Source organism: Paramisgurnus dabryanus, chromosome 24 (genome assembly GCF_030506205.2).
Source record: "Paramisgurnus dabryanus chromosome 24, PD_genome_1.1, whole genome shotgun sequence".
NCBI lineage: Eukaryota > Metazoa > Chordata > Actinopteri > Cypriniformes > Cobitidae > Paramisgurnus > Paramisgurnus dabryanus.
Window position 1 is genome coordinate 18,296,348 of NC_133360.1, and position 25,524 is coordinate 18,321,871.

Below are 25,524 nucleotides of genomic sequence, written 5' to 3' on the forward strand. Positions count from 1 at the left end.
TGACTTGTATTAAATGTGCTGTGAGGTACGGTATTAATCCGTGCTGGGAAATTTGTTTGTATTCTTGAAATTGGCAAAGGTGGATTATCGCCACCAACTGGGCTGGAGTGTCTATTATTCAAACTCTCAACGGAAGAATGTACGTCCACAAGTTGACAACGAATGGTAAAACCTGTTGAAAAGCATCTTTTGCAGCGATTTTTGATAATTTATAGGCTATTTTCTATGTATATATTTTTAGTCTTAAGGTGGTAAACTGTCTTGTAACTGTCAGCAAAATGTAAAAATCTTGTCTTGTCCTATTCTCGTGAACCCAGCCTCATGTCTCGTCTTGCGGGGTGTCTCGTTTTTTGTCATGAAAGATAAAGTTGGAATATTGGATTTTATTGTCGTGTTATAGGTCTTACATTTTATTTATAATGGTCTTAAAAAGGTCTTTAAAAGTCTTACATTTTACTTGGTGAAACCTGCAGAAACCCTGTAAATGTGTGATTAAAACTCGTTTGTTAACGTCTGTTATAGGTGTGGTGCTGGTGTGTTTTGAGGGTGATTCGGATGGCTACATCAATCTGGTGGCATATCCGTATGAAGAAAGCGAGGGACTGGACCACGAGGATCTGTCCGAGCGAGATCAACCTCGCCGAAAACACTCACGTCGCAGCCTACACCGCTCCAGCAGTGAGCACAAAGATGACAGACCGCCTCATGACAGCGACAGCAATGATAAGTGAGTGGCCTTACAAGCAAACAAATCTGTTACTAATTCATTATATGAAATGCTTTTGTAAACATTATGATAGCATTGAAACACAAAGTAAATAATGACAAAATGATTAAAATGACAGTTCAGGTAAAATATTATCGATTAAGCTGTGACTTTACATAAAAATATTTGTTTGGAAAATAATTTGATAACTGAACAACATCTGTGATTTCCTGTGAAATCCAACCCCACACCTCAAGTGACAGATCATTCATCACACACACAATTTTAGTTTTTTTTTATTCGCTTTGGTACTATTTTCACAAGTAAGGTGTACATTTTCAAAACTCTTTAGTACAAAAATCCAAACTAATCACACTTGTAACGCAGCTAGTCATTCTTTCAAAACCTGATGTAATGCTTTCAGTAAGTTGCACATGTTCTATTTCATCCCTACTGACCGCCAGAGGCGGTGCTTAAGCACTGAATGATCCATCTCGCGCATGCGCAGGTCGACTGTTTATATCAACAAAGTCACCCATGACCCCTGATGCCTACGGAGAGTCTATAACTTCCGGTGACATCAGCGGATCTGTTCCTTTTCATCTTCTCGCTTCGCAGGTTGTTTTTTCCGAGCTAGCAAAAGACTAGGATATTGTGTTTCATTCGTTGCTGGTGGCCTTGTGACATTTTATTGTCGGAGCAGCGAGTTGCTCGCCCTCCAAAGGCCGCAACGGAATCCACCGACAGGTGAGTTACAAACTTTTTATATAACTGCTCGTTTGGTGCATTTGTTGGTGACGGCTGTGTTTTCGCTCCCTCTCCCGACATTTGTAATCTAACGTTAACAGTTACCTTTATATTATTGATTCATCTGCGATTTATTGTTGTAACACGGACGCGTTTTTGGTTGATTGTTCAACTGCGCTCGTGTAGTTACTTCGTGCCAACTCGGTTGTGCCGGTTTATTTTGTTAAACGTCTTTTTGCGCTTAACTGCGCTTTGTGTATTTTGCAACAACTCGGTTGTGCCAGTTTTTTGTTAATCGTTTCGGCGCTTAACTGCGCTTTGTGTATTCGTGCCAACTCGGTTGTGCCGGTTTTTGTTAATAGCGCTTACCCTTAGCTGGCTTCACAACGTTTGCGGTGACGGTTGTGCTTTCGCTCCCGGCACCGGTACTGCGTTTAGTGTCTTATTTTTTCGTTACCCTAAGCTGGTGAAGGCAGTGCTTTCGCTCCCATTCCCAGCATATTTGTGCCTCAGTGACTAGATTGGTGGCAGTGTTCCCGCTGAAGCTAATCTTTTTTCTTTTTTGCTACATTTGTTGGTGAAGGTTGTGCTTTCGCTCCCTCTCCCGGCATCTGTACTGCATTCTTTGTCTATTTTTTCGTTGGGATAGTTTACCCTTAGCTGGTGAAGGCAGTGTTTTCGCTCCCGCTCCCAGCATAGGTGTGCCCCTGTGACTAATTGGTGGCAGCGTTTCCGCCGAGGCTACCTTTTTTTCTCAGTTGCCAGCATGGTTGGCAACCACTCCTGCTCCGCCTGTATGGCTCCTCTGCAGCTTGAGGATGGCTATGATTTATGTCCCTCATGTCTTGGCTTTGAACATTTAAAGGAGGGTCTTTCTGACGACCCCTGCATGAACTGTGGTATCATGCCTCGGGCAGTGAGGGCAGCTAGACTGGCTGAGGTGGAGCAACTGTCGGGCTCTACTTCGTCGATTGGACATTTGACCCCAGCCCAGCGACTGGTTCCAGATCAGACTGGGCAGTCTAAACGTCAGGCTGCTGAGGCCGCAGGCCCCACTCCTGCAAAAAAGGCTAAGGGACCCCGGCTTGCCTCTAAAGTGGACCAACTAACAGCGGAGCTCAATACTATGAAGTCCCTCTTCCTGGCTTTCCAGTCCGGGACTGGAGCAGAGCCGCCAGATGATTTTGTCCCTTCGGCAGCCTCCTTGGAGTCAGAGGACGATGTGCTTTCCATGGCAGCGTCAGCTGGCCAGTTTAATGAATATGAGTCAGAGGTACTTCCACAGATGGGAGCCTCCCAACCTTCTGCGGCCGGCTCCCGTTCTTCAACCCATAGCTCTACTGGTGGTGTTGAGGACTGCTCTATGGAAGCCATCATTCGTATGGCTCTTGCTCGTCTCCAGTTGGACGTCCCGCAAACTCAGCCGGCTCCGGCCAGTGCTTTTATCAGGCGTGTCCCAGCCTCCGTCAGCTTTACTGCGCCCCCATCGGAGGAGTATTTGAGGGAGTTGCTGGCATGTTGGAGGGATTCTAAGGCCCTCTCTCATGCAACGTCCGATGGCCGGACCCTGGCAGCCATGCAGGACGCACAGAAGTTCGGATTGGACCGCATGCCAGCAGTTGAGCCGACAATAGCGGCTCTTATCATCTCACCTGATGAGGCTTTGAGGCCGGATGCTAGGTGCCCTCGTCCCCAGTGCCGGGTTACAGATGACCTGCTCTGTAAGGCCTATGATGCAGCGGCTCGCATGGGACGCATCGGTAACTCCATGTCCCACCTGATGCTCGCTTTGTCAACTTCCCTGCAGGAGACTGAGTTGGATGCCTCTGTCCACAACTTTAGCGATGCTTCACTACAAGCATTCGCATTGATGTCTAGGGAATTGGGGCGGTTGATGTCTACTCTTGTGCAGGCTCGCCGCCAGGTATGGTTGGCACAATCTCCTCTCACTGAGGCCTGTAGGAGAACCCTCCGCAGTGTTCCGGTGGAACCAGGGGAGCTGTTTGGTTCCGCAGCTCTGGAAGCGCTTGAGCGCACGGTTCAAGCCGGATGGACTCGACAGCAGCTGTCAGGGCTTCAAAGAAGCGTTCCGCCTCCTAGCAGGCCTAGAGGTCCTCCAGCTGTCCCACAGCGCAGCTCTCGTCCACAGGCTCACCCCAGGGGCTACCTAAGGTCTCTGCGCCCACGTCCACAGCCTGCTCAGCAGCAGGCACCGACCTTTCGGGTGCCTGACCGGCTGCCCTCAGGACAACCTCAGTCCTTTCCAACCCGTCGTGCCTCTGGAACCTTTAGAGGCCGGGGACCCCGGCACTGAAGCCCGGGGGTCGGCCGTCGGCTGTTTTTCCCAGCAGCAGCTCAGCAATTGGGCTGCCTCCACCAGGGACCCATGGGTGCTCTCAACCTTAACCCACGGGTACAAACTTCAGTTCCGACGCCGGCCCCCAGCCCATGGCCGGGTCAAGATGACCATCATAAACGACCCGGCAAAAGCCCAAGCCCTCACCCAGGAGTTGTCTGCCCTCCTGGACAAGGGTGCCATCGAGCCAGTAGATCCCCTATTGCACCCCGGGGGGTTCTACTCAACTTACTTTCTGGTAGCAAAGAAAGATGGCGGACTCCGTCCTATCCTCGACCTGAGGGGTCTCAACAGGTTCCTGAAGGTTCTGAGGTTCCACATGCTGAACACTGCAGAGGTTCTACGTACAATTGCCAAAGGACAGTGGTTTACATCAGTAGACCTGAAGGATGCCTACTTCCACATCCCTATAGCTCCACACCATCGGCAGTTTCTGCGGTTTGCCTTTCAAGGGCGCCATTTCCAGTTCCGAGTGCTCCCATTCGGTCTCTCACTCTCCCCTCGGGTGTTCACCAGGTGTGTGACGGCAGCCCTTTCGCACTTGCAGTCGCGGGGCATGAAGATTCTCCCATATCTGGACGACTGGCTCATCTGTGCGCCATCCCAGTCTCAAGTGGCACTGGACACGTCGTGTCTTCTCTCCCATGTGGCCCGCCTGGGCCTCCGGGTGAATTTTACAAAGAGTTGCCTGTTTCCATCGCAGGGCACGCTTTTTCTCGGGATGACTCTCGATGCAATCACCATGAAGGCTCGCCCATCACCACAGCGGGTGGACGACATCCTCCCCCTCCTCCTCCTGTTTCGGGAGGGCAGGCAGTTACGCTATGTGGAGTTTTTGCGCCTCCTAGGGAAGCTGACGGCTGCCGCTACCGTGATTCCTCTAGGACTGCTGTCGCTGCGTCCCCTCCAGAGGTGGTTGCACGGCTTTCATCTAGATGTCCAGTGGCACTGGCACAGGAAACTGAAGATGTCACGTCGTTGCCTTCTTGCTCTGGCCCCATGGAGAGTAAGGTGATTTCTCCTGCAGGGCATGCCCTTGGGTTCCATTGCATCTCGTCGGGAAATCCTCACAACAGATGCTTCTCTCTCGAGGTGGGGTGCTGTGTGGCAGAATCGAACAACTCAGGGGCTGTGGTCTGTGTGGGAGCGCTCACAGCACATCAATGTTCTGGAACTGCGGGCTGTGCACAGGGCATTGCAGGTCTTTCTTCCCTTCCTGGGAGGCCGGCATGTGCTTGTGCGATCAGACAATGTCTCAACTCTGTCTCACATAAACCACCAAGGAGGCACCAGGTCTGCACCGCTGCTGCAGGCATCCCAAGACCTCCTGCTGTGGGCAGGGCCACACCTGGCCAGCCTGAGGGCGATGTATTTGCCTGGGGAGCAGAATCAGGCGGCAGACTTACTCTCCCGCTGCAAGCCTCCGCCGGGGGAGTGGCGGCTTCATCCGGATGTGGTCCTCAGCATCTGGGACATCTTCGGCAGGGCAGGGGTGGATCTCTTTGCCTCAGAGGAATCGACCCATTGCCCCCTCTGGTTCTCCTGGACGGAGAAGAGCAGCCCTCTGGGCCAGGATGCTCTCGCACACGATTGGCCAGAGGTTCTCCTCTATGCTTTTCCACCAATCCCTCTGATTCTTCCAACACTGCAGAGAGTCCTCCAGCAGGGTCACAGGCTACTGTTGGTAGCCCCCTTCTGGCCGGGAAGAACATGGTTTCCACTGTTGTACAGTCTCTGCAACGGTTCACCGTGGCGCCTCCCAGACAGGAGGGATCTCCTGTCTCAGTTACAGGGCTGAATCTGGCATCCTGATCCTCATCGCCTGCAGCTGTGGGTCTGGTCACTGCAGGGCCCGACCCGCTGCTGACTGAGTGTTCAGATGGCGTCTGCAATACCATATTGAATGCAAGGGCGCCTTCTACCCGGGCGCAGTATGAGAACAGGTGGCAGCTGTTTACTACATGGTGCTCAGACAGGGATGTGGACCCTGTGCACTGTTCAGTTCCAAAGATTCTAGAGTTCCTCCAGTCACTCTTAGATGGCGGCCGGTCCCCGGCTACCTTGAGGGTATATGTGGCAGCCATTTCCTCTCGACATGCTCGGGTGGACAACGACACTGTGGGGTGTCACAGATTGGTGTCTCTTTTTCTGAAGGGTGCATGGCGGTTACGCCCCCCTCGAGCACAGCGCGCCCCAGCCTGGGATCTACACCTGGTGCTCGATTCTCTATGCTCAACACCCTTTGAACTCCTGGCTCAGGCAGAGCTGAAGTGGGTCTCTATTAAGACTGCCTTTCTCCTTGCTATCACGTCAGCGAAGCGTGTTGGGGAACTTCATGCGCTCTCTGAGTAACTCATGTTTGAGGTGGAACTCCGATGGCTCGGGGGTTACCCTGTGGCCGAATACAGCTTTTCTTCCGAAGGTTTTGTCATCATCCAACCTTAACCAACCTATCCACCTGGCGCAATTTACTCCCCCAGAAGGGGAGGATAGATTACAGCTGCTGTGTCCCGTACGGGCTCTCAAAACCTACGTGGTCGCAACTGCGAGTATAAGGCAGTCAGACCAGCTCTTCCTCTGCTATGGTGGTCCTAGGAGGGGCTGTGCTCTCTCCAAACAGCGGTTGTCTCATTGGGAGGTGGATGTAATCACCCAGGCATATAAACGAGGTGGTCACCCCCTGCCATCCGGGGTGAGGTGCCACTGTACCAGGGCGGTCTCAACTTCATGGGCGGCCCTGCGCGGCGTGCCCCTGGAGCGCATCTGTGAGGTGGCATCATGGGCATCCCCAAGTACCTTCTCCAGGTTCTACCGGGTGAATGTCGCCACCCCCCATCCACTGGAGGTGGTCCTGTTGCCGGACTCTGCGCTCTCCTCTCAATAAGGTATGTGCTAAATTCCTCGTGACTTTTTTGGTATGTGTCATCCAGTGCTTAAGCACCGCCTCTGGCGATCAGTAGGGATGAAATAGAACGAGAGTTACGTATGTAACTACGGTTCTATGAATCCCGGATGACCGCCAGAGCGTTCTGTCACTCAGAATCCCTGTGTACTCGCGAGAAGATTCTGTAGGAACAGATCCGCTGATGTCACCGGAAGTTATAGACTCTCCGTAGGCATCAGGGGTCACACTCGACCTGCGCATGCGCGAGATGGATCATTCAGTGCTTAAGCACTGCCTCTGGCGGTCATCCGGGATTCATAGAACCGTAGTTACATACGTAACTCTCGTTTTCAGTCCACATAATCATTATTTCAAATACAAGATTATTGTAATGTGCAATGAGAACATTTGGTTTAATCTCTGAAACACAACAGTGTGATCTTTTCTTTCAGTTTAGTACTTTTAACAATCAGTTCATCCAACAGCAGACAATGCAAGATACATGTTTCAAATCAGCCTTAAAAGTGCTGAAATTAATATGCTACAGTACTATAAAATATTACTGTACACAGTATCACATTAGGCAATACACTTACATTACTTACATAATCTATAATTTCCAAAATATCCATCCTATGTGTAATCAAGTGAAGGATCAATGAAGACATCCTCTACAATCATTTGGTCAAATTATTTTTTTATTTTTCAGATATAATTGTAACATAGGTATACTTTCTATAATGTAACTAAATGAGAACATAACATTTAGTGCAAAGTGCAAACATTACTGTAATTTGGATCAAGCCTGTCTTGAGCATTTGGCTGTAGATTTTCGTCCACCTCTTTTCAATTCAATTCAATTCAATTTTATTTATATAGCGCTTTTCACAATTTGGTAATTGTATCAGAGCAGCTTTACATAATAGATGTAGTGAAAAGCACAGAAAATCGAAAGATAGCATAACATAATACACGATAGCACAAGCAGCTAAATTTGCTGCGGCTATAAATCAACATTATAAGCAAACGGTTTACTAATGTAACGTATAGAAGTTAAGCCCAAAAAGGCTGCCTCCCCGGATTGAAAAGCCCCCTAGGAGAAAAAACCCCAGAATTTTTTCTGGGGAAGTAAAAAAAAGTCCTAGGAGGAAAAAACCCTTGGGAGATATATATATATATATATATACACATTGAAACGGAAGGAGATTAAGCGGAGATTAAGCGGGTTCTGCCGGTGGTCTTTGGTCAGGCATCAGCTGGACATCATGTTGAAGAACAGCCAGTAGATCAGAGGTGTGCCGACTTTCACATTTACCGGAACTGGATCTGGATCTGTTTGTCTTATTGTCCTCGTGATCGAGGATGAGACAGGGAGAGAGAAACAAAATCTTATTAGCGTAGGGGCCGTTCACATAAAAAGCAAGTGTCACACAGTAATGTGGATTTTAGTCAGCTCGGTTCCGGGCAGGCTAACTATTGCTGGTTAAGTGTATTACATATAGTTGATGATTTTAGAAACAGAACTCGTTTGACTAAGGCCAGAGGCCCCACTGCCGTCGTTAATACTAACGTACAGTGGCAAGCGGTTCTGTATGACATACTATTTTTAAGGCCAGGGGAAAAGGCCAAAAATTGCAAACCGACCATATTTGGCAATTAAGACTCAATCAACAACCAATGCAAAGTTTCAGCATATTACTAAAGAGTATTAATGACATTTACCATGTTTTGGAATGTTGACGAAAAAAAGGTTTTAGTTTATTCATTAATTTATTTATTTATTAGGTTGTACAAGCTAGCTATTGGGAAATAAGTGTATTACATATAGTTGATGATTTTAGAAACAGAAACAGAACTCGTTTGACTAAGGCCAGAGGCCCCACTGCCGTCGTTAATACTAACGTACAGTGGCAAACGGTTCTGTATGACATACTATTTTAAGGCCATGGGAAAAAGGCCAAAATTGCAAACCGACCATATTTGGCAATTAAGACTCAATCGACAACCAATTCAAAGTTTCAGCATATTACTAAAGAGTATTAATGACATTTACCATGCTTTGGAGTGTTGACGAAAAAAAGGTTTTAATTTATTCATTAATTTATTTATTTATTAGGTTGTACAAGCTAGCTATTGGGAGATAAGTACTATTGCTAAAACAAACTATGCGAATGCCTTGTTAAAGAGAAAACTTTAAATCTAGACTTAAAACTTATCTACTGTCTCTGATTTTCGGACGTCGGTTGGTAAATCATTCCATAGCTTAGGGGCTAAGTAGGAAAAGGATCTGCCACCTTTAGACACTTTTGATATTTTAGGGATTATTAAGAGGCCAGAATTTTGTGACCGCAATGCACGTGATGGATTGTATTCTGATAATAATTCTCTAAGATATAAGGGTGCTAGGCCATTTAAGGCTTTGTAGGTGATTAGTAATATTTTAAATTGTATACGATATTTAACTGGTAGCCAGTGTAAAGATGCCAGAATTGGGCTTATGCGGTCATACTTCTTAGATCGAGTAAGAACTCTCGCAGAAGCGTTTTGAACTAGCTGAAGCTTGTTTACCTGATTTGCATGGCATCCTCCGAGTAACGAGTTACAATAGTCTATTCTAGAGGTCATAAAAGCGTGGATAAGCTTCTCTGCATCTGATGCAGACAACATATGGCGTATTTTTGAGATATTTCTAAGGTGGAAGAATGCTGTGCGGCAGACATTGGAGATATGGCTGTCGAAGGATAAATTTCTGTCGAACATCACACCTAAATTCTTAACCGTGGAGGTTGGCACCACAGTGCAGCCATCTATGGGCAACTTGTAGTCTGTCATATTATATTTGTAGCGATTCGGTTCGATAACAAGTATCTCTGTCTTATTGGAGTTTAGCATAAGAAAGTTATGTGCCATCCAGTCACTTATATCGCTGATGCAGTCTGATAGCTTAGAAAAATTGTATGTTTCGCTAGGATGTGAGGAGATGTAAAGCTGTGTGTCATCTGCGTAGCAGTGAAACTGTATGTTATGATTCCTGATGATATCTCCCAGAGGTAACATATATAACGAGAACAGGATAGGACCTAAAACTGATCCCTGCGGTACGCCGTATTTAACCAGGGAGTGATGTGACTCCTCCTCATTTACATAAACAAAGTGATAGCGATTGGTTAGATACGATCTGAACCAGGCTAGCGCTTGACCACTGATGCCAACATAGTTTTCTAGCCTATTAAGTAAGATTGTGTGATCTATTGTGTCAAAGGCTGCACTAAGGTCTAATAATATAAGGAGTGATATTTCGCCACGATCGGATGTTAGGAGAAGGTCATTTGTAACTCTAAGCAGCGCTGTCTCTGTGCTATGGTGGGGCCTGAATCCTGATTGGAACTTTTCATATGTACTATTATTTGCTAAGAATGTACGTAGCTGGCTTGCCACTACTTTTTCTAATATTTTGGAAAGAAAAGGGAGATTTGAGATTGGTCTAAAGTTATTTAGATCTCCCTGGTCAAGGTTTGGTTTTTTAATGAGCGGTCTAATAACTGCTAGTTTGAAAGCTGTTGGAACGTAGCCTAATTCTAGTGATGAGTTAAATACATTTAGTACTGGGTTAGACACTACAGGGAATACCTCTTTGAGTAATTTTGTGGGAACAGGGTCCAATATACAGGATGATGATTTGGATGACGCTACTAATTTAGATAGCTCTTCTATTGTAGTAGGTTTAAATGACTCAAGATGTTCGTATGGTAAGCTAGCGTTAAATATATTACTGGGTAGAGTGGTGGCTGCTTGGGTACCTACAATGTTTTCCCTAATTATCATAATTTTCTTAGTAAAGAAGTTCATGAAGTCATTACTATTGTGTGGGAGTTTATTAGTGGGTTCTGTTTGTTCTTTATTTCTAGTCAGTTTCGCAACTGTGCTAAAGAGGAAGCGAGGGTTATTATGATTTTCTTTAATAAGATTGCTGAGATACGAAGATCTGGCAATTTTTATAGCCTGTCTGTAGTGTTTAACACTCTCTTTCCATGCTGCACGCCATACCTCTAACTTTGTGCTTCTATAGTTTCTTTCCATTTTTCTAGCAGCCTTTTTAAGGGATGCGGTATGATGGTCGTACCATGGAGCTGGCGTTTTTTCTTTGATTCTCTTTTTTCGAATTGGAGCTACGGCATCCAATGTGTTAGAACAAATACTGTTCAGGTTTTCTATTACAATATCTAGATCTTCAGGATTATCTGCTACATGTTTCATTTGGGACAGGTCTTCATTTGACCTCTTTGTTGGTGCCCATGCCCATCTCTCTAACAAATCCCTTGTCCACAAGCTCTTCTTATTCACTGTAAAAAAATAATTGTTGGCTCAATGAATTATTTTTTAGTAACTAGTTCCACAGAAATTTTACATTCACTCAATTTCTGTCTCCAAAGTGTTACCTGGATTGATGTTTTTTTTAGTTGGCCCAAACTTGACTCAAATATAAAAAGTTCATTCAACTAAAATGTTGTAACCATTTTAATCTTTAAAAACTTACAGCAGAGACTCTGTCAATTAAAATTTAAGTATTCACTCAATGCTATGTGTTACTTTAATTAATATTTATTATCTAGGATTTTTTTAATAACATTTGTAAATTATTTATCAAATAATTTATGCCTGTGTTGTTAACAAAATAATTAACTTCAGTCACATAAAAAACTAAAGCTTTTAATTCACTTATTCACTTATCATACAGACTGAACATACAGAATTAAGTTTTCTCTAAATAGAGGGCATAAAACAATCCAAAAAGCACTCCAAAGTCAGTCAGAACATCTGCAGGGTCATTTGGGAGAACTTCAGCCCGTACAAGAGGAGACTTGTATCCCTCTGGTCTGCCTCTCACATCATCTCCGCTCTGGCTCAATAAACAGAGGAATATAAATACACAAACACACACACACATACATAAACATGTTTAATATAATAAAGATTGACGGTGAAAGACTTTATTCCCTAAAATAACGTTAGGACAAATTACCCTCCGAATTCACATGTAATTAAACACTGTTGGGCGGTTTTCTCGGACAGGGCTTATAACTTACTAAAATACTGACATCTCTTAACATATGAGTGCTGTTGTTTTGTCTCAAAATGCACGCCAGTATTATATTTTATAAGGTTTGTTTGTAAAAATGTCCCAAATATAATTTAGAACGAGTCCTAAACGCTGTCCGGTAAACCAACCCTATTATCCAGGCTATCTTAAATAGCTCCACTTTACTTTGGACACACAACATAACACACCTCACTGCATGAAAAGAGGTGTATCCGTACTAGGAAACTCCTGTAAACACCACTGATTTTCGGATGTATCTACTAGTTCCACTGAGGGTAAACTTCTAATTCCACCAAGTTAGGAAACTCCCGTAATGATACCAATTCGGATGTATCTTGCTGATAGGATATTCCTGTGGTATATGCAGCCATTTGTTGCCATGGCAAATAATCCCATTGAAGATTTTGTCAGGGGACATTTTCACACCTGCAGAGTTACTGGGATTTCACACCTTTGCACAATTCTAGTGTCTCCATTGGTGTTTAATCTCAACACTGATTGGTTGCTTTTAAAACCCCCTCCCAAAACTCTGACAACTATTGGGACACAACTTTGAAACTTTCCAGTTGAGATCATTTGATTGGTTACACTTTGTATTAAGCCCAACCCAAGCCCTCATAGCTTAGTGACTTGATTGGTTATTTGCCTGCTATGCAGATAGACTACAAACCCCCCCACTATATATAAATATATATATATATATATATATATATATATATATTCATATTTATATTCATATACACCCCAAAACCCTTATGTAAAATAAAAACTTGAATTGAGTTTGAAATGTTTATTTAATAAAAAACTGAACAATTCACAACTGTCACAATAACAAAATAATATTATACACAAATATTAAAAGTTGCATACATAAACAATACTATTTAAACTCATAAATATACAGAGAAAAGCAATATTAGAGTAAAATAAAACAAAATAAAAGCAACAATAAAAATTACATTCAAAGCAGTACAATGTAATGTAGCAGTGGCGGCTCGTGACTGCTCATCCGAGGGGTGCAAATTCAAAATAAGTGTTCGGAGTGTCATGTGTGTTGCTTGTGTTTTTAAAATGTGTTTGTTGCTTCATGTAAACCATGTGCATCACGGGTTTAGTCAAAACACGTGATGCACATACACGCAGAACACATATTTTGAACCACACAAATGACTGGCTATATACATGTTGTGACAAACTTTGCATCGAGTGCTCACAAAAAAAGAAGTCACCAGCTGCCACTGTAATGTGGTAAATATCTAAATAAAATAAAGCAAGATCAATATAGTTGTTGTTCAAGAAATCAGTCCTACACTGCAAAATAATGACTTTCTTACATAGTATTTTTGTCTCGTTTTCAGTAGAAATATTATTTAAATAAAATGCTTTTTCTTGATGAACAAAATGACCTAAGAAAATAAGTCTAGTTTTAGACAAAATAAATAAATGCACACAATTTAAGTGAATTTGTGCTTAAAACAAGCAAAAATATCTGCCAATGGTGTGAGAAAAAATCTTAAGTTTTCTTTTTTCTTAAAAACTTAATTCAAGCACAATTTTCTCACCCCATTGTTAGATATTTTTGTTTGTTTAGGCACAAATTTACTTAAATTGTATATTTTTGTCTAAAAACTAGACATTTTCTTAGGTAATTTTGCTCATCAAGAAAATACATCTTGATTTAAGAATTTTTAGTTTTTCTACTAAAAACAAGATAAAAATCCTAAGTAAGAAACTGATTTTTTGCAGTGTAGATACAATTGCAGAGCTCTGTCTTGGAATTATTCAAGAATTTCTCACTGTAAAACCTAAAAGTTAACTAAACTCAAACCATTTAAGAAAACCGGTTGCATTAAACCATTTAAGTTTTAAAACACATAGATTTGAGTACTGTGAACTTAAACAAATTGAGTCACATGCAGTTATGCACTTATATTTAAGTTCACACTAACTAAATATAAGTGCATTATTGCACAAGACTTAAGTTCACAGTACTCAAATGTATGTTTTTTTTAAACTTAATGGGTTAAGGCAACCGATTTCCTTAAATGGTATGAGTTAAGTTAACTGTTAGGTTTTACATTGTAAAGCATATACTTGTCAGCAAAGGTAACGTTGATGCACCCTCATCTGGACAGACATCTCTTTGGAGCCCTTTGGAAATATAAAAGTACATATAAGTATTTGGCATAATACTAATACACATACACATACACACGACAAATCAAATGACATAGAATTAAAGTTGTACATTTTAGAAAGTTAACATTAAACCAGTGGTTCTTAACGTAATTCCTGGAGGCCCACTGCCCTGCATGTTTTGTATATCTCTTTTATCTGACAGACGTAGTTCAGTTCATTGAGAGCTCTTCTAATGAGCTGATGATTTGAATCAGGTGTGTTAAATAAGGGAGACATACAAAATGTGCAGAGCAGTGGGCCTCCAGGAATAACGTTAAGAACCACTGCATTAAACTGTACAAAGATACAACAATATATGATCAAAGAACTTCATAATACTTCATAAATCTTCTTACTTCATTTTCTGTGTTGATGTCCTCAGAGTCTCTGTGTTGTTCTGCAGCTTCATTACAGTAGGTTACTTCAATATAGTTGTCTATCAAACACAGAATAAAAAAAAAAAGAATCACATACATCATAACACATCTATTTACGATTTAACCTCTTTAATTTAATAATTTAATTATTAAACTTACATCATTTTGGCCAGATTGCAGTGACATCAATTTCTTCAGTGTCTGGATCAGTCTGATGTTTTAGCTTTCACTGTTACTTCATTATATTTCTCTGGCAAACACAGAATTAAAAATTAAAATCACATATCACAATACATCCGTTTACTATTTAACATGTTTGATTTTAATTTAATGTAATCATTGAATGATTAAACATACATCAGCTTTACCCAGAAACCTCTTCATCGTCCACAAAGTTGACCACAGTGTACATGACCTCTGTAAACACAAACATGAATAGACTTCATATTTAAAAAGATGAAGAACATCAAACATATAACGTTTAAATATATTATGACTCCAAGCTTCTTTACAATTAGCATCTAGGTTATCTTAAAGTGAAGCTGGCTTTGTTACAAATCAATATAAAGCTATTAAAACAGTCTTGAAAAATAAGCAGCATCTACCAGAACTGAATGAGCTTTTAAAACAACAAAAGATCGTCAGTACCATTTAAAATAGCAGAGAGACACTTGCTAGCTGCTAACATTTCAAACACACGAGTTACTGTTGTTTTGTTTGCTTTAAGCAAATAACGTCTCATCTTGGCTTCTTTAAAGTTTTGTTTTTAAAAATTTAAACATCGAATTGATTCTTTTAACAGCCCGGTTTGAATGTTACTTCGCGTATTTTTAACCTCATGTTTACCGCTGTGTACCACGTATAACCTTAATGTTTTACTGTTTGTGCTTTAAATTCAAACAGTTCTAGTATAAAGACAAAAACGAATCATAGTAAATAACATAATATGAACAAATAGGCAACCGATCAGCGCGATGCAGACAAATGAATTAAATCAAACTTACCTTACTGTTGATGAGCAAACAAACAAATAAGAGACGGAGTAGTCCAGGCAGTAACGGTTCGCGATTTTGAATTTTCCCTCAAGCCCATAGGTTGAGCAGTCGCACCTGAAGGGTGGGGGCAGATGAGTAGGTGCAGGTGCATTCTGGGAAATGTAGTCCTTTTCTTTAATATACTTTTTATAATCCGCGTTTTCACACTATGCATTGTTCTTTATACTTGATTATTAATAAAAAATAAAAAATATTTTTATAAAGTTTATTACGTTTACAAAACATGTTTAGTTGACAAACATGTTAACAGTTATTTGGAATGATGCTCAGATTTTCTTAAATATAAAATCTTTGTGAATCAGCAGCACCTTCTTGATGAAATACAAAACTCTTTAAACATGCCTCAGGAATTATCTCTGGGTTTAGTGGATTAACTGCTCATCATTGGAAACATTGAACGTATACCTAAATGAATTCTTACTTAAATATTAGTAAATATAAACTAATGCTGAGTTAAGACATGTAACTTACTGAACTTACTTAACTACAACATGAACTCAAATTAATTTATTGTAAATGACTGCATTAACTAACAATGAAAAACATGTCATAGTTAATGATGACTCTTCAATAGTTTATTATTAGGATATGCTGTAACTCAGCATTAGTTCATGTTAAAGTAAAAATACATGTATGTCTTTTTTCACTGTGATATATGGACCCTTATTATATTATAAAGTCCCCATCTCTTTTGTTTAAATTGATTGATTGAAGACAAACATTATAATATGTGGTCTGACTTTGTGCAAGCATGCATTATCATATGCTAAAAGTTACCTCCTCAGATAGACTAGAACATTCATTGGTGCCCGAACATTTTCCTTACAAGGGCCAAACCTGACTGAGGGCCGTGGGCCAAAAGTAAATGTTGTTGTGTTATATTAAAATTAAAGTTGCCCTGATAACCCCTAATTTATAATTTTCTAATATTTTAAAAATAAATAAGCAAACATTACTCTGTTTATGCATAACTAATGCAGTTTTATTTTCCAAGGCTTTTTGTAGAAAAAAGAAATCGTTTTGCCAATCAATTTTAAATATCCTTTTCTCTGTGTGCCACTGCCGCAACCTCTTCATTTTTAGCCTATAGTACCCGAGTTCATTAGGTTTCGTGATGCATTTTATACACCTTCAAGTATGCATGAAACATAAAAAAATTTAAGGTCTTTTGTGGGCCAACTTTGGGCACCTCTGGACTAGAAGTACAGTAGCTGACAGGTATCTGCAGATATGTTTACCCGAGTTTGTCAGTCTGTTTCACCCAACATGTTTTGCATCCACATGTGAAAGACTGTCTTTTAGATTATGGACCTGTCTATTGATATTTTTGTTTCTATTTTAAAAGATTTAATGAAATGTTAGGGTAGAATTATAATAACAATAGAAACAGTGAACTTCAAATCATGAGACATCAGCAAAAATAAGCAGCTTTACATTTCACTGACTAATTTATCAACATCCTAGCTAGCAAAAATGAGTTACATGATGTCATTTGAACGGCTTCTTTTAAACGATGTATGCAGCATTGAGAGATACGTTCACAATATTCTGACCTAGGGCAGTTGGAGACATGTTTTCAAAGTGTTGTAAATATATATTCTGAAATAACATTTGTTGCATTTCTCTTGAGTCAGAGACATAATTTTCACACATTAAAATGGTAATTGTGTCCATTGAATTTTAGTTATTTTGAATGATGCTTAGTTTCTTAAATAGACTAATTAAATTATATTAATAATAAACATATTTAGAAAACACAGTTTTTATGTACCACAATACTGTATGTGCTGTCAGAGACATGGTTAACCCCCCACCCCACCCCACCCCACTCAGCTCTGAAAACAAAGAAGACACCTCTACCTGTGGGTCATTAACATATAAAAAGCCGTTCACACCTCACACCCACCGCTCCTCACAACCAGCTGTAAGGATTCCTGGAAACTTCCACCAGTTCCTTTATACATCCACAAACCTAAGGTTTCTGGATGTTTCACGGGTTTACTTTGGTGTATTACCTTTCCAAGCACTCTGCCTCAAAAATCTGGCAAACCTAAAGTTTAGCAGGGATTTCCCATTCCGGATTTGTCCGTATACAGCTCTTTTCATGCAGTGCCTTTAAATATATCTTTACAAAAATATCATTACAAAAACGTTGAGTATTTGCGTCTTTGCCAATTAATATATTCTAAAATTAACATTTAATTACAACCACTTACCTGACATGAACTTGAGGAAAGGCTGATGACTTGTGTCGTGTGAATCAGTAAGTGATTCCGGCTGTTATACATGCGGATTAATCTCAGATAAAATGACCTGTGATCCAGATCCTTCCGAGGTAAGACATTTTAAATTCAAAACACACACACACACGCACGCATATACATAGATACATGCACACACGCGAGCGCGCGAGGTGCGCACATGCACGCACGCACGCACACGGGTATATTTAGACGTTTTATTTAAGATTGTTATGATATTGGGACTATTTCTCCAACCGCTCCTTCAGCTCTGAAGTTCAAATTCGCAGGCAGGACGCAGTCCGGTTAAGGGTAGTAAATTTGCCCACGGTATATTGTTAAGTTTTTGAAAAATTTCAAAGCATTTTCTTAAAATATGTGTAAATATAAGATTTGTCACCAAAAATCATTCCATTTGCTGAAACACAGAGAAAGTTGTGGCCAAATTAAGACAAAAAAATTGCAAAAATGGCCAAAAATGGCCCCAACAACACATAAGGGTTAAACGCCACAGAGATATCAGAGCCAGCAGTCGATTTCTGATGGGCTTGCCGAGGCGAGGCTGCGCTGGGTGGGGTGTGAGTGCTCATCTGGAGCTCTTCTCCCTCCGAAAGTGTCCGAGCACATTTTTAAAAACACGCTATCTTTATTAACCGACCGCATATTTAAACATAAAGCACATACATTCACGCCTGAACAACTCTTACAATGACATTTTGTGACCAAATAACAGTAATATTATGAGCATTTTGTTGTCAGGAAAAATAGTTGTCAAGTCCACATATTGACCAGATTTGTCTTAATTAGTTCAGTCAACATAGCCATTCTGAATGTTGACTGAATTTGAACATAACCATTCATTTAATGTTTTAAACACAGATTTATGTAGACTTCAAATAATGTCTTCTCAACTAAGCCCAAACAAGAAAATTGGTTTAACTTATATATTTTTGCCCGTCCAACATTTCATTAATTGGATTTTTTACAGTGTTCCTTGCTATCTGTCCTGCTCCATGTTAAAAGAAATTGGCAAGGTTTACAACGCCACTTTAACTGTATATCTACTGAAATGACCAATTGTGGGTACCACTATGTAGAATCAATTAGCAATAATGATCATCAATGTGTGATTACACATAATTTATATGTTCGTACAAACACACATTTTATTTCTGTAGTTTTCAAAATCCACATACTGTATATTGGTTTACCAAATGGTTCAGTGACTAAGCATTAAGATCATTTGGATTTAGTGCTGGTCAAATGTATTTATGCAAATCAGATGAGAAGCATATCAAAAGTATTGTGAGCATTGCATTTTGAAAGACAATTTCTTCTATGAAAGCTATTTCTTTGATGACACAATGATTAGGTGTGGTGAAAAAGTGAATGTATAATTTTGTGTGTTGTACCAAGTCAATTGAACATGTGATAACATGTTTGAAAAAACTGACCTTTTGATGTTCTGCGGTTGTGCGAGCATGATGAAATCACTGCTGCGGCAGTAAGCAAAGTTGTACAGTAAAAGCTGTGCGAAATTTTGGCTTATGACTCCTGTGGGAGTTACTGTAACACCCTGGTCCAAAAACATGGCGCCGTGTTTTGACGTGTTTTCTCCTCATCAAAGCAGAATCAATTTAAAATACTCCATCATTAAAAATCATAAACTTATGTGTTATACATCATTTGAAACTGTGAAGGTTCTTCTTTAATGTGTGTACATTCACAATAACAACAAAACTTTGTGTTTTTGTCAAATAAAGAAAATAAACAGCGTGCGCATTCAGACATCTCTGTCTCCGCCATCTGTCTCTCAAAACATGTTACAAAAATCAATTGAAAACTCTGCAAATATGTGTCACGCAGACATGATACACATTTTCAAAGAAAGCCTGAAATGTCTACTTTTTAAACAAACTTATTATAATTGTAAACACATATTGCCTGTTTATACAATCTGTATTGAAGTAAAGAGAGTACAGTTTTTCCTGGCTGAGCTCATTATCTCTAATGCGGTCACGCGCACAGGTGGTACCCGCTGTTCACATGGTAATGACTAGTTGAACAGTTCAAACAGTGACAAGCAAAGCACAAAGTTTTATCAGATTTAAAGACTTTACTGTGTGTTAAACATTATACACACACACGTAAGGAAGATCTTCAGTTATGTCTGGACATTGAGGAAGAGTAAAGAAGCGTCCATCATGTTTCAGAAGAACAATGGAAGACTGGAGGAGGAACCACTTACTTATTCCTGAAGTAAGTCATTTATCCTTATTTATATATTTGCTATCATGTAATATGCTCATGGTTTGTGCAGTTCAAACTGCTGGCTTTGGATTGAGAAACGGCAATTGTTTACAAACGAGGAACTTTTATATACAGGATATTTTAACTGTGTGATTTAATATGATTCCATACATTGCGCATTAACATGCAACACTGGTTTTTACGAGCGCCACATTGTTTACACGTGAGGAAGCCAAACGATCCGTCGATGGGCATCTGAAAACAGTCATCTGAAAACAGCTTTTTATATAACTAATCACTGCAGATGAATAGTTTATCTGAAAGTAGTGCTATCATTGATATTTACCCATCAGTTATGTAATGTGGTATTTCTGTGGACAATTTATGCTAACAGCTGTTTATAACTCTCTTACAGGTCTGCATCCCTCTCATCAGTACAAAACTATGAAATGGAAAGATATATTCACACTTTTTGGACTTAAAGTTATATCGTAACATGAGCCACATGAAGTTTACAGCTCATAGTAGAGCTCTGTTTTGAATCAGTTTCTTAGCATTGCTTAGATAAAGACTTGCCAGTCATGTGATGTTCATTTGTAAAGTCTGTTTACTGTTTCAGGAGTTTTTTAGTTTAGTAGTTTAGTTTATAGTTAAACAAGTTAAGTTTTTGAATAGGGTTTGTTTCCAAATAAACTGAAAATTCATTTCTATTTTGATTATATTGTTAACTTCTTAATAAACCAAAAACAAACATGTATATATTTATTTTGTCCTCAAATTCTTTACTGTAGTTCCCTCTCACATTCCTGCCTAAAGGCTCATTATGCAGAAACACATGGACATTGGAAACACAAACACATCTTGGAACAAAAGACTTCTATATGTAAGGAATAATTGACGATGGGCTGTTGAATTATAAGAAAATAATGCACACACACAAGGTGGTAATGCGGCACGATGCGAAGCGGTTACACCGCTGGTGTGCATTATTTTCAAATAATTCAAAGAACCGGAGTCAATTATTCTGCTTTAACCACGGTTACCAAAAATGTTGCTCTGGTGCCTATTTTTAAGGCATTTTAAAGGTTAGGTGTGCGGTTATTGAAAAATAATCAACACCCATGGAACATTTCTTAACCAATCAGAATAAAGCATTCAACAGGCCCATAATTATTTATGACAAATTTCTATAGGAGAAAAACGCTAAATGAGAGTGTATTTTGACTATTTTATGCGTAAGCTGTGAGGTCGAAGTCCAAAGATGTGATCCACTTGGCTTTGCAGCTAGCATGGCATTGTTTAATGTGTTTGAAATAGAGCCACTGAACACCCAGATGGCACAGGAGTGCTGGAAAACCATCTGTTAAACCTTTGAACTGGATTATCTTTATAAATTCAGTTATTATGTGTAGGGGACTTTATTACTTTGTCACACATATATATTCATTTATTTGAAATGGGTCGTTAATGGCAGTACCTTGTGACAAAACAAACTGTAATTCAGACATCCTAACCTGCAAAAAGTATTTCAGGGAGGTATCCCGAAGCCCCCCCCCAAAAAATAATTTTTTTACATTAGTTAATAAAAATAAAGCTGTTCATGGTTTGTTCACAGTGCATTAACTATTTTTAACAAGATTTAAATAATGTATTAGTAAATGTTTAAATTAACAAAGATAAAACAATGCTATTTAAGTGCAGTTCATTATTAGTTCATGTTAACTAATGTAGGAAACTAATGTTAACTAATGAACCTTATTGTAAAGTGTTAACCAATTATTTGTTAATTATATTAAAATATGTAGATCACTTTTACTATTTATATAAGCTGCTTATACTATTTATGCAAACTGTTTTTATTTATATTCCATTGCAACTTTAAACAGGTCTAAGGAGTTTGCTGTTTTCATGTAGCCTTGGCAACTAGCCGGCCTGAAAAAATATGCACATGAAATCAAACTTTTTAAACTCACCTTAAATGCCGTTTACAATCATTTAACCCGCCATGGGCAATGCTGAAGCCACTGTTACAAACTGTAAAGAATGTAAGATTGTCATTTATTTTTAACTCTTATAAGACAGTGGTACACTTTTGTGTAGTCTGGCGTAAAATATGTCTTTTATTTTCACTTTTTGTGGCACTCTCCCTTTGCCATGGTGCTCCTGTTTCTGGATACACTGAATTTGGTTCGGGAGAAGAGATAAAAGCCTGCCCACACTAACAAATGATTGGTTGATTTACCAAAACAGGCCAATTAGGATGCTTACTGTCTTACATGCGCCAATGAGCCATTTTGCCTGGTAGTAATTGTTTTTTAACTACTACCTATGATCTATGGAATATTTAATCATAAGAAGAATGATAACCCCACAGCAATTATAAAAATGTGATCTGTAAAATCACAACTAAAGTCTTGTATTGGAAATTAGATGTTGACTGAAATTAAAGTTTAATGACAAGTTATGCCCATGCAATTGATGTGTCTTTGCAGTTTGCAGGAGTTGAAGAGTCCTCGTCTGGAGCTACAGATCCATTCAGATGTTCCTTTTCAAATGATTGATGGAAATAGCGGCCTAAGCTCAGAAAAGATAAGCCACAACCCCTGGAGTCTGCGCTGCCACAAACAACAGCTCAGCCGCATGCGCTCTGAGTCCAAAGACAGGAAACTTTACAGTATCCTTCCCCCATATTAAATATCACCAAAAATGTGTAGTCTTCCGTAATGTTTCAAGTTCTATCAGGGCTCAGATAACATTAGGTACTGAATTAGTACTACTGACATTGTCATAGAATCAAAAGGTATCAGTAATTAGAACCAGAGTACCATTACTTTTAAAAGTAGTTAAGAAATACTTTTGATGGAATTAACATGTTTATATGGCATTTTTATCTGGTTGAAGCTTGCATAGAAGAGGATGTAAGTTTTGGTGAAGATTGGATCTGTGGAACATGGACCTATGAATGTTGCTATGGAAGTTGAAAACAAAAACTTTTTTGGACAAAATTTAATCATCAAACGTATACAAATTTTTTCTAGAACTTTTTTTTTATTGGCAAATGTGTAGTGTTACCATCAAGGTTCAATGAGTGCAAAATTTCACAACTTTGTACCATCACCTCACCATGGTGAACTCAGAAGTGAAATAAATGGCATCATAATAGGAAAACTAACAGATACATAGGGCCTTAGTGCCTCTGTGATTGGTCCCTAATAACAGTCATAGTAGTACAGGAGAAGTCATTTTATGTGAATACTTTCTGTTCTAAGCATTTAAAGTGAATGTGTAATGATCCTTGATGCAAAACCTTCACCTTCAAGAATTTCTGCTGCTTGAAAATGTGGTCCATCACTTCAGCTACCCCTGTATCCTGGACCTGAAGATGGGCACCCGGCAACATGGTGATGATGCATCAGAGGAGAAAGCTGCACGTCAAATGAAGAAATGCGAACAAAGCACTTCTGCCACACTAGGAGTGCGTGTGTGCGGCATGCAGGTGGGGACATCTTTCACTTAAGAAAGTTTGTTGCAAACTAGGGATGGGACGGTTAGAAAATTTCATATCATGATTATAGTGACCAAAGTTATCACGGTTATCAATATTATCATGGTTTTCTTAAATTGAGATGGAAATGTTCAAAAAGAACTGATACACACACTGAAAACATTTTAACAAGTTTTATTTTTGAAAATCAGCAAACAACAAATACAATTAGAAGCTATATGCACTTTTTTTAAGCATAAACATTAAATCAGGGGTGTCCGGCCTTTTTTGTGTGGCAATCTACTTTTCAAATGATAAAGCCGACAAGACCTACCTGCTAAAAAATGTTTTTAACAGCACACTGTTACATTTTTTAATAACACTTTAAATGTGTGTAAGGAGGACTATCTCTACGTTGAATTTAGGGCTGTCACTATTACTCCATTCTTTTTGAGGAGTTAAAAAAAATCCTTGAGTACATGCTGAATACTCCTTATAGCGGAGATGCGGTTTTGATGAAATAAACTAGAAAATGACAACATTATCAGAAAAATCTCTCTCTTGTTCGGTCGATCGATCGCGCGCACATACACCGTGTGGATCAACTCCTGCATGAAGGCAAGAATGTGCATCCAAATTTTCGGAAGTTAGACAACTCCGCTGCAGTGGGCAGGCATAAGATTTATAAAAACACACTTGAGAAGAAATGTGCAGAAACTCAAAAAGACTTGTTTCTAAGACCATAATGCCAATTTGGCGCTTTGTTTTCCGAAGCTCGTGAAGGCATGGAGCTGCATACACAGTTATTAACTTGCGATTGTGCGATCTACTGGCATTGCATTTGCGATCGACTGGTCTTATTGGACACCCCTGCATTAAATGAAAATTAACATGGAGCCCTGAGATGTATGAACCTGTTTTAATGAACAGTACCTTAAATAATAACATCAAATGCACACATAAGCAACACATTAAAACACAGTGCACCTGTTACTGCCTTCCGCCACGCCTTCTCGTGCAAAAACCAATGTTGCATGCGCACGCCTGCGTCATGCTGATTCTGGCTGGACAGGATTTACCGTGAGTTTTCAAAATCACGGTAATCAAAGACGGTTGTAATGATAATAACATTTTAAACGATAATACTAACCGTCAGGACATTTTATCATGGTTAATCGTGAAACCAATAATCAGAAACTGTTTTCACGGTTTCGCAGTTTATGGTATTAAACCATCATTTTTATAATCATCAGCTACAATGACCCTTAAATGAATGAATAGATATGGGTGAAAGGATAAATTCCCACATTGAATTTCCGTTGTTTTGTCTTTTCGTGTATTCTCAAACTGACTTGATGATGATGAGATCAGACTATCTGTTGGAAGATCTCCTTGTTCATACAAAACATTATGCAAAAAGGAACAGAAGTGTAAACTTATTTTTTGCAAACACATTTATGATGCATTATGTAGTGTGTGTCTGTGCGCTCGTGCGTGTGTCTTTGATTGCTTACCTGAAGACACATATGAAGTACTTGAAACTGGTTTGCTTCCTTCATACATCTGTTTTGCTAGAAATGAAAGTTAAGTAAGTATTATGACAAATTATTATATGCAGGGACATCATGCACCAATTGTTTTTTAAGGGGGCACAGTGCGCACAGCTCACAGAAATTTGTGCATACACAGACATCAAACGAAATATTATAGAGCTTTCAGTCTTTTCCATGGCACTTACATTTCTAACAATCTGAACGCCCCACTTTCATGCAAAAACTTCCAAAATAAAAGTGTTGACTAACTTTCATATCAAATACTATTCAATCGGAATAATGACATTTGTATCATATTTACATCTGATATAGCATGTTTCTTTTATTTAAGTTTTAATAAATTACTAGTTTAATTGTGTCATTAATGCATTTTGCACAACAACTGCATTATCCTATAACATTAATGTAATTTTAAATCCTAAAATATATAAACAACAAAAATGACATAAGCTATAGCCACGTGATTGATTTAAATGTTCAGTAATGATAAAAATTTTTTTTTAGATAAAATTATTTAAGGAACGCATTATTGCATCAATTTATACCTCAAACTGTATGTGAAAATGTGTGATTCCGCACCCCTAAGAACTTTG

General features: G+C 39.7%; 1 protein-coding gene and 1 long non-coding RNA gene across 4 annotated transcripts in view; one reads left to right on the forward strand and one right to left on the reverse strand.

Moving 5' to 3' along the window:
* The window catches only part of ip6k1 (inositol hexakisphosphate kinase 1), a 61,520-nt gene that overhangs the window by 31,546 nt on the left and 4,450 nt on the right, over positions 1-25,524 (forward strand). For all 3 annotated transcript variants that reach the window (XM_065259371.2, XM_065259370.1, XM_065259372.1), the window contains 3 exons: positions 523-727; positions 22,387-22,568; positions 23,215-23,390. In XM_065259371.2, coding sequence (XP_065115443.1) covers positions 523-727; positions 22,387-22,568; positions 23,215-23,390 — 563 coding nt within the window. The remainder of the gene's footprint in view (positions 1-522; positions 728-22,386; positions 22,569-23,214; positions 23,391-25,524) is intronic.
* On the reverse strand, positions 12,686-17,511 carry LOC135740842 (uncharacterized). Its single transcript, XR_010529271.1, has 5 exons — positions 15,354-17,511; positions 14,707-14,766; positions 14,509-14,599; positions 14,329-14,408; positions 12,686-13,945 (listed from the first exon to the last, which is right to left on the reverse strand). It is a non-coding gene; the product is annotated as an uncharacterized lncRNA (long non-coding RNA).